Source organism: Lissotriton helveticus, chromosome 10 (genome assembly GCF_964261635.1).
Source record: "Lissotriton helveticus chromosome 10, aLisHel1.1, whole genome shotgun sequence".
In the NCBI taxonomy this organism is placed as follows: Eukaryota; Metazoa; Chordata; class Amphibia; order Caudata; family Salamandridae; genus Lissotriton; species Lissotriton helveticus.
In genome coordinates, this window is record NC_136071.1 from 61,757,007 (window position 1) to 61,767,639 (window position 10,633).

The following is a 10,633-nucleotide window of genomic DNA, read 5'->3' on the forward strand; positions in this document are numbered from 1 at the left end:
TTACACTTAATAAAGCTGACCGCTGATTGGCACAGGCTTGAAATATACTCGAAACACTCACTTTTATAGCTAAACAAAATCCAACTTAATGCCATGTTAAATTTTGTCTATTTGAAAATAGTGACATTAGAAAGTCAATGTTTTCCTGCCTAAAGCCTCTAGTAGTCTTGTCAGAGTAAATCCCCAGCTGGCAGTCTGCTTGCCCCTGCAAGGATACTTTACAAGAACAAGGGAACCCAATTTGGGGTAAGGGACTTTGGTTGCAGAGTATTTTACAGGAACAGTGGTCCCTAAAAAGGAAACTATTAGTAGAAAATAATTTTTATAAAGAAATACAATGATGCCTATATTAAGCTGTCCAACTGGACATGATCTTTAAATGTAAAGAACTAAAAGAGCGGTGCACAGTCTAAATATCGAGTTTTTTATTTCGACCTACAGTAATATCGAGTTGTAAATATCGTAGGGACAGAAAATCGAAATCAAGAATATGGACGACCAGAATATCGACCTGAAGGTAAGAAATATCGTTTTTGTTAATATCAAAGTTAGTAATATCGATAGCAAAAATCTCGAAGTTACTAATATCGATATTTATGTTAGTGTTATGTATTTTATTATGTATTTTATATGTTTGTGTTTATATTTGTTGTTAATTATAGTACTAGTTTTACAATATTTGTATTAAATATTTAGAAGTTAGTCATTTTTTTAGAGTAAATTATGCGTTTTAGTACCATAGCAGGTTGTGGGTTTGTAGGGGAATAGGGTGGGCAGTAATTTAATTATAGTAAATGAATTAAAACATTTTTAGGAATTAGTAATTATTTTTAAGTACAAGTTGCGTTTTAGTTCTGTAGCGGGTTGTGGGTTTAGAAGGGAATAGGGTGGGAAGTAATTTAATTGTAATTAAGTAATTCATTATTTTTATTTATTGGTATTGATAATTAATTTAGTGTTAAATAATTATACATTGGTAATTAATTTTTATTAATTGGTAAAAAAAATTATTGATGAATTGGCAATTATATTAAGTATATTAATTTATTATGGAAGTGTGTTGTGAGTTTATAGGGGAAGAGGGTGGAAAGTAATTTAATTATAATTAAGTAATTATTTATTTTATTGTTGGATATTGAAAATTAATTTATTGTTAATTAATTTTTTTAAAGTAATACATTTCCAATAATTATTTTTTTTTTGTGTTGGAAATTAAATCATTGTTCATTAATTAGTAATTGGTAATTAGTTGTTAATCATTACTATTTATTGGTCTTTATCAATAATTAATAATTAATTAATTATTAAGTGATAAATACTTTTAAATAATTATTGTTTGTGGTATTGAACATTAATTAATTGTTAATTAATTATTATTTATTATTTGGTAATTAATGTTTAATAATGATTATTTATTGGTATTCATCATTAATTTGTTAATTAATTATTAATCGGCAATGATGTTTAATTAATTATTTATTGGTATTGTTAATTAATTAATTGTAATTTAATAATTACATCATTATTTTTTTTTAAACGTATTTTAATTTGTAAGTTATTTTTACCCCTACACTATCCAACACTTTCCCTACTGTTGCACTCTGTGGAGAGGGAATAGTAATTTTTACCCCTACGCTATCCAACACTTTCCCTACTGTTGCACTCTCTGGAGTTGGAATAGTAATGTTTTACCCCTACGCTATTTAACACTTTCCCTACTGTTGCACTCTCTGGAGTGGGAATAGTAATTGTTACCCCTATGCTATCGAACACTTTCTCTACTTTTGCACTCTCTGGAATGGGAATAGTAATTCTTACCCCTACGCTATCCAATATTTACTGTTTTACTTAATGTGATGTATAATTTATTAAAACATTTTTTTTTAATTTGTTATATATATTTTTTATATTTTTATTTATATTATTGTTGTATGTGTATGTATTTATAATTTATAAAATGTTTTTTTAACAATTTATAAGTTATTACAATATTTATTTGTAAATATTATTAAGTAAGTGTATACATTATATATATATATATATTTTTTTTTTGCAGAGTTTTATATAGCGTGAACTAGACCCAAATCGGGTATCAGATTGCTTTACATAGCACCAGTTACGTTACATGAGGACAGACATTCATTTTTTTTAGGCATGGGGAGATTAAGGCGCCTATTAGGATGATGGGCGGACTTTGTCCACCCGTCATCCTACCGGGGTTTGGGACCGCCCGCCATAAGGGCGGGGGTCCCGTGGGGGGTATTAGAATGTGCCCGCCACAGTGGCGGGCACATCCTGCATTTTTAGCATTCTGGCGGGCGGTGCTCTCAAGTAACAAGCAATCACAGATCTTCTTCTTTCTAATAATATATTCCCACGCTACACACTCCTCCCATCCCTCCCCCTTCTTTCCACTTATTTTCTTTCAGACTTTAACAGGTATCTGTCGCAGGCACTAATTGTCTTTTCCTGAAGATGATCCAAGTACTGTGCTAAAGGGATCGAAATGTCGTCGACTTCTCGCACTCTGAAACACCCTTATGCACCTCCTTATTGTGTGCCAGGGTGCTAAAATGTATTTTCTGTTGGCCTAACTGATGTATTCTTTTTTGGGCCACGCTTCTTCTAATGCCTGAGTTCTTCCCTCTTTAATGATGTACATGTTCCCACTTGTATGATGCTCTTTTGAATCACTGACAGAATATCAAAGTCAAAAATAACGACGTCAAAAATATTGGTGGCGTATTATCGATGTCAAGAATATCGAAGTCCTATCTACATTATGGTAAGTAAAAAAATATCGAAAAAAAATATTGTCAAAAATAGCTTTGTTAAAAATATAGTTTTTTTAAAATGTTTAAAAATAATGTAAAATAAAGTAAATAATACATATATTTAAAATAAACATAGTTAAAAATATGTTTAAATGTATAAGTAATACATATAATGTAAAAAAAATTAAACATATACATATTTGGGGAGAGGAGTTGGCCTAACGGCTAGGGCGCTCGACCTCGGACCTGGGGATCTGGGTTCGAGCCCCAGTAACGACGCTAAACAAACATCCTGTTATTCTGGGCAAATCACTTAGGGGCCCATTAGGATGGCGGGCGGATTGCCCACGCCAGGCTGGCGGTAGCCACCGCCAGCCTGGCAGGGGCAATCCGCCCGCCATCCACACCTGAATTCCCCCCGCCATATTAGGATGGCGGGGGGACCGCGGTGGACGGAAAGACAGGTGAGACGATAGGGCCATATCAGAATGGAGTTTAGCAATATGAGCTATGTGCAATTTGCAATGATTAAATGAGCCAACTGTTGCAAGAAAGCCTAGGCTTATATCACATTCATGATTCCTGTGTGAGGGTACATATTATAAAGGCATAGTGTGCAGAAATTGTCTTTACATATATGACTGAGAGTGGTCTAATTCCCCATCCAGTTTAGATCTGTGTATAGGCTCTTGGTGCGAAGAATTCATTACGTTTCTCCTTATTACGGATTTGCTTGATGTCTGCACCTCTAGGTGGTGGTTTAACCACACTGATGATAATCCAGCAGATGTCACACTCTGTGTGTCCCTTTAGAGAGAAGTGATCCACGAGTGGGGCATTTGGCACCTTGCAATGGGGACGGCTTAGATGCAAATCTTTACTTTTTGAGTATTTGGCCAAAGTAAATCTTGTTACAGGGGCACAAAATGGCATACATCACATTGTAAGTGTTACAGTTAGAAAACTGATGGGGTCAAACACAAACTCCTTGCTTTGAATAGTAAACTGGCATCAAACACAATTGTCACATGTAGAATGGCCAGTTAGAGGGGGAAGGACCAAGAGATCTTTGAGTGTCTGTATTGTTTATTTTGGTGGGAGACTAGCCCTGACCATATGGTCTTTAATGTTCCAGTTTTTGCGAAATGAGGTGAGAAAGTTGTTTTGCAAACTAAGGGGCCCATTAGGACATCGGGCGGATTGCCCCCGCCAGGCTGGCGGAAGCCATTGCCGGCCTGGCGGGTCAATCCGCCCGACATCCTCTCCTGAATGCCCCCTGTCATATTATTATGGCGGGGGGGACCGCGGCCGACGTAAAGACCGTCCGGCGCTTTAACGCCCCGGTCGCCTTGCGGCCGGGGCGGAAAAGGTTTAATATGGTGGCAGTGTCTATTAGACACCGCCAGCCATATTAAGATGGGCCAGGACAGATGCCTTTCCGTGGTGGTGATGCCACCACGGAAAGGCATGCGGTCTTCACTTTGGGGGCCCTCTGCGGGCCCCCAAAGTGAAGAAGGGGTGGGGGGTGCACACGGGGGGTACCTGTGTGCCTGCCGCTTTTTTTATGTAAATGCGTCACAAGCATGTTTAGCATTGTGGCGGGCAGGGCTGAGTGCACCACCCACCATAATGCTAAACATGCAAGATGCACCCGCCAAAGTGGCGGGTGCCTCCTAATGCCCCCCACGGGACCCCCGCCCTTATGGCGGGCGGTCCCATTCACCGATGGGATGGCGGGCGGACTAAGTCCGCCCGCCATCCTAATGACCCCCTTAGCAATTATGAGTGTCCTTTTTTGTGACACGTGTACGGAGGATATCTCGTGGGCAGTGCCAGGCTCTCTTGATTTATCTGTGAACTAGTTTGCGGGAGTATCTGATGGACAGTAATTTGTCAGCCAAAATGTTGGCTTTACGAAAATAGTCCTCTTTAAATAAACAGTTTCTCCTAATGTGGAGAAACTGTGAGAATGGAAGTAAATCCTGTAAGGTGTGTGGATGTTGGCTACCATAGAGTAACAAAGAACAAAGTGTTTCTCTCTGTGGGTTCCTGTAGAGCGAAGTAAATAGTTTTACCTTTATGTGCGTTAGCATTAGATCTAGAAAAGCAATCTCCATCCTACAGTGTGTTATTGTGAATCTTAGCCCAATGCTGTTAGTATTTAACCATTCTAGGAAGGTCATCAGTGACCACTGGTTGCCATGCCAAATTAGAAAAATATAATATGTATATCCTTTTCAGGTGGATATGTTGTCTAGGTGCGGGTTAATGGGGTCAGTATTTTTGTGATCTCAAGATCATCCATGTAGAGTATCACATCATTTTGGGCAAAAAGAGCTCCCATTTATGTGCTTTTGACCTGCTGGTAGAATTGGTCATTGAAGGAGAAGAAATTACGAGTCAGGCATAGGGTTAGTTACTGGAGAATAAAGGAAGTAGGGACAGCGTGTTGTCGTGTTCTGCAGTTAAGTATACTCTCGATAACTGCCAAATCTTCCATTTGGGGAATTTTTGTGTAAAGTGATTCTACATCCAAGGTAAAGAGAATGTCTGTTTCTGGGTCACACTGGTGATGTTCAACTTGGTTTATAGGATCCTTGCTGTCCATGACATAACAGCGAGTTTTCGGAACAAAGTCTTTTTTTATAAAGAAGTCAACCTACTGTCCAAGGGGTTCCAAAATGGAACCACATCCGGTCATTGCGGGGGAGTCTTAGTGTTCTTATGCAGTTTTGGAAGGGTGTAATTGACTGGTGTTCTGCGTTAAGGAACAAAAATTAATTTTGGGTTAGGTAGCCTGCAGTTTTGCCTTCCTCTATGTTTAGGATAATGTTTTGAAATCCGATGTGACCTCTTCCTGACAGACCCTGACAGACCCTGACAGACCCTCCAACTGTACGGACCTCAAAGGGGAATCCCATTTCACAGGCTGATGTAACTCATACCCAGGCCTGCCTTTCCATTGTTTACATAGTCAGGATGTCACTGATACCAGTGGAGGAAAACCCACCTTTGAAATGGTTTGCTGTGGAGTATCTCTTTTTCCCATGGGTGTGCCTAAAGCTCTGCCAAGTGGAAGAAAGTTGTTGCCATACTGGAGTTTGGCAGAGCAGTGCAGTGTGGGATTGTTTAGGACCAAACCCCCATGGAGTGATACCCATAAGGTAGTGCCAGACATAAGTGTGACACTCCTGTTTATATGTTCTCAGGTCACATCTGGATTTGTGGAAGATAGAAGAAGGACTGCACCTGTTTTTGAACCTGTTGAGAAAAACCCCAAGGGCTAGACCTGATCCCACTTATACCCAGGGCAGGGTACTCCAAGGATCAGTTGACTGACCTCCAGTTAAGCTGCAGTGACCAAAAAGCTGCAAGATGCCCACCTTCCTGAACAGCCCAGCTGACCAGTTAGAACTAAATCTTCAGACCTCTTTATACAATGTGAACAACTTTACCGCAACATGTCAAGGATGGAGAAACTTCAATCTCAAAAAGAAGACTTGTCTTTTTCAGTAATTTCCAAATCAATAGTATTAGACCTATCAGCCTGAGGATGGTCTTTCCCCAAGATTTTTGCCTTTACACTCATTTTCGTCAGAATTCATTTTTGCTAGCATTAGGACTATGTGCCTTTTACTACAGCTGATCAGTGCAAAAGTGATTGTGTTCACTCCCTAAAATTTGGTAAACTCACGTACACATGATTGCCATATTTGATTTTCTTTTGAATCCTTAGTAAAGTAGTAAACCATATTCCAAGGGCCTGTAAATTAAATGCTACTGGTGGGCCTGATGCACTTATTCTGCCACCAACTTAAGTAGCACCTAAAAAAATGTCTCCCAATATGGCTGCATTTAGTTTTCAACTGCCAATTTGACTTGCAAAATAAACCCCTTGCAAAGCTTAAGTGGTAACTACCATTCTGTTGCGTAGATGGCATTGTTAAAGTAGGCCCTATGTAGCCCATAGTGTAGCATGCAGTGTAATTAAAAGGCTGAACAAAGCAAACACAAGGAGGTGATGTACGGAGCGCTGAAACGTTTCAGACACTCACCCCCAGTCACAGATCTGGGTTGAATCCATCATCGTTCTTTAACTCACTTTGCCACCCCAGTTCAGACACAGCCATATGCAAATCAGTCTTGACCCTGTGCCTCATGGGAAAAGTCCAGCCTGAACTGCCAAGCCATGTCTTCACTGGAACGGAAATAAGCATCCTGGGACCGGTTTCTGGCTAACAGCCGTCATCGGCCAGGCTAGCTTGAATCCAGTGGCAAAGTGAGCAAGGGACCCACGTCTGGGCATACCCTGCCAACTTAGGGCGAACAAAGCAAACACAACGAGATGATGGACGGAGAACTGAAAACTTTCAGCCACTCACCCCCAGTCACAGATCTGGGTTGAACCCATTATCGTTCTTTAGCTCACTTTGCTACTTCAGTTCAGACCCAGCCATGCCACTGGATTCAAGCTATCCTGGCTGATGAGGGCTGAAAGCCTGAAACTGGTCTTAGGAGGCTTGTTTCCAGTCCAGGGAGGTCCTGGCCTGGCAGTTCCGGCTGGACTGTTCCCATTGGGCACAGGGTCAAGACTGATTTGCATATTTTATATTTATGTTTATTTAAAAAGTTTTATATAGTCCTGGCTAGACCCGTAGGTATCAGAGTGCTTTACATAAGGTCAACAATGATAACAATTTCACATTACATCAAATATATGTGACACATTAAAGGGAGAGAAGAAGAGACAAGTAGAGAGGAGAGGGGGAGTGACAAGGGAGAGGACGAACGAAGGGGAAGACGGAATGAGAGACAAAGGGAAAGTCAGCCTAAAGACCGAATGGGTAGGTGACGGCCGAGGAGGTAATCCACAGCAGTCTCCCCTATAGCTCTCAAGGTAGCTCTAATGGGCATCGGTCAGAAAGATAAATAGACAGGAGACAAGCAAAAAGCAGAATTGCAGAAATACGATGAGGGGGATAGGCGAGACAGGGATACGGGGAGAAACTGTGCCCAAGGTCCCGCTGGGTAGGTGACGGTGAGGGGATGAACCAAGGCCGCTCTCCTCATTAGCTGAACAGAGCAGCTCCACCGGGCGTCGGATATAATGCTCGGACTCCGCTGTCAGGATAGAGCCCATGTGTACTCAGGGCTTGTCAGATTAGTGCGGGGGGAAGCCATGGTCCGAAAGAATTCCAGACGGAATATGGCGGGCATATTGGCTGGGTCCAAACTGGAATGGCATGGTGAGCAAAATAATTATGGATTTAGACCCTTATCTCTGTACTGGGTGAATGTATGACATTGTTCTGCATTCTGTCCATCAATTGTTCTTTTGCATTTGTCACCCTGAGTGGGCTGGGTATGCCCAGATATGGGTCCTGTGCTCTCCATGCCACTGGATTCAAGCTTTCCTGGCTGATGAGGGCTGACAGCCCAAAACCGGCCTTAGGATGCTTGTTTCCAATCCAGGGAGGACCTGGCCTGGCAGTTCGGGCTGGACTGTTCCCCGCAGGGTTAAGACTGATTTGCATATGGCTGGGTCCAAACTGGAATGGCATGGTGAGCAAACAAATTATGGATTTAGGCACAGATCTCTGTACTGGGGTGAATGTATTTATTTATTTTTTATTTTTATTTTTTTATTTATAAAGTTTTATATAGCGCAAACTTGATCCCGAAGTATATCACAGCGCTTTACAATTTGAGGCAAAGGTAACAAACCAGATTATTAGTCTAACATGGGGAATCTAATGGGAATTCAATCAACTAGTACAAACATAACAGTTTAATATAACCTGAGTGCACGTTTAGGAATGGGCTATGCGATGGAGCATAGAGAGATAAGGGGAGTACATACAATAATCATATACAGGAATAATAACCAGTACCCAAAACAATAATCGAAACAAGAGCCAAATGGGGAGTCTAAAAGGCATTGAATCAAATATTGAACATCTAACAGATCATTTATACACCTGGGTGAACGAAGAATGTGCTAGACGATGGAGCATAATGACTTAAGGGGAGCAAAATTCAACAATCATGTACAGGAATAATAACCAAACCAAAAATAATGATCATATACAAGAATAATAACCAATACTATAGTATGTCCGAGGTGCTTAGAACTAAATTTTGGACGCTCAAAATTCATGCCCTTTATCTCTCAGCACTCCCAACTTACGGTTTGTTTCCTTCTATCTTTTCTTTATATGTGTAGCTTTCAGGTTCATCTTTATTTGGGTTTCTTGCCTTCTCTTTCATACCCTTTCTAGTTCGATCCTCCGATGTTGCTTCTGTTCATTTGTTCTTGCTCCCAAACTATGCCACAAGATTCTATTCACATTAACTATCGAAATTCAAGACATAAAAAGCACAACATGCTCCTAAGGTGACACTCCTTTCTGCCTGCAGGTTGGAGCCAGGGCAGGGGAAGTACTTCAAAGGAAACCCTTCAGAACATTTTCTTACTTCAAAGAAGGCATCAGGTATAAAAATAGCACCCTTGGACTTACTCTTCAATTCAGTTTCTGGACAGGCAGAAGGTCTCTCGGAGAACTACCTGCTGCTATGACCGCCTGTGTACTTCAGAAGATTGATTTGCTGCCCCTAGAAGAACTGCTTTACTACCTGAAACCTGACTTGAATTTTCAGAGGCTTGTACTGCTTTTTGAGCCCTGTTCCACTTCTCGAACCAAGGACTACCAGAGTCACTCCAAAGACTAGTTGGCTGGCCTCCTGATCAGAGCCTCATGGACAGAAAAGGCTCCAACCATCTTGAACCTCCACCTGTACCCAGCCTCAGTGAGCCCTAACCACCCACGTGGTGTCCATCCAGCCCTGGTCGCTTGATGGTGGTGTTAAAGGTGGCAGATAGTCAAAATCCAAAATGTGGATACAATTGCTCTCAGAACCGAGAGGAGACCGGACCAACCTTCTTTTCCATCCATCCAAGGTGCATTGGCTGTCAGGCTGACTTTGTGGCAGCTCTCGCTGCATTCTTCTCCGCAGCAGCAAATCCTGTTCAGCACTCCCTCGCAAAAGGGGTATCTGTATTCACGGATCCCTGATCGGCTACAGCCAACCAACCGTATCCCACTGGTGATTTTTGACTTCCAAAGAAGAGGCTTAGTCCAAATGTGGAATTCTTTGCCACAACTTCACTTCTTGTGTCAGACTCAAACTTCATTATGTTGCCTATATTTGCCACTTTGACGTGATCTCGCATGGCTAGTAGCTTTACCTTAAACTTAAAAAAGTCCTTACTTCATTTCTACTGAATGCATTTTTGTCGTTTTGGAGTTAAAAAATTATTAAAATATACTCTATTTTTCTCAATTGGTGTGGGATGTTTTTTTTGTTGTGTTTTTAAATTATTACTGTTTGTATGCTGCATAAATACTTTACATATTGCCTCTAAGTTAAGCCCGACTGCTTGTGTGCCAAGCTACGAACCAATAGCATAATTTCTCACAAATGTCATCCCCCAAAATGCTATCAGGGTCTCTTACCAAAAACACAGAACAAAAATGATCTTGTTTCTCAGTGAAATCTCTTTCTTCAGTATATATCAAGATGGTCCCACAGGAAATTGAAGCATTATGGCCTTTCATGGAGGAAACTGCTAAAACTTTACAAACCCTAGATGATAAATGGTCTTTTATGGACAAATGAGACACAGGAGACAAACAAAAAGTTAGTGATTTGCAAGATGCTTTTGCTAAAATAGATCATCTTCAACCTGAAGACCTGAAGTGTCTACTTTATAAGGTCATGCTGAAGACTTAGAAAATATAAATGTGAGAAACAATCTTTATGGTCTTCAGGAGAGTTATGAGGGTAGTAATCCAATTTTG

At 40.7% G+C, this 10,633-nt stretch overlaps 1 protein-coding gene across 1 annotated transcript in view; it reads right to left on the bottom strand.

Annotated features, from left to right (window-relative positions):
- The window catches only part of LOC144783900 (extracellular calcium-sensing receptor-like), a 174,724-nt gene extending 164,719 nt beyond the window's left edge, over positions 1-10,005 (bottom strand). The window contains exons 1-2 of the mRNA XM_078662641.1: positions 9,867-10,005; positions 9,044-9,126 (exon numbers count right to left, since the gene is read on the bottom strand). Of these exons, the coding sequence (XP_078518767.1) occupies positions 9,044-9,126; positions 9,867-10,005 (222 nt within the window). The remainder of the gene's footprint in view (positions 1-9,043; positions 9,127-9,866) is intronic.
- Positions 10,006-10,633: the final 628 nt, after the last annotated feature.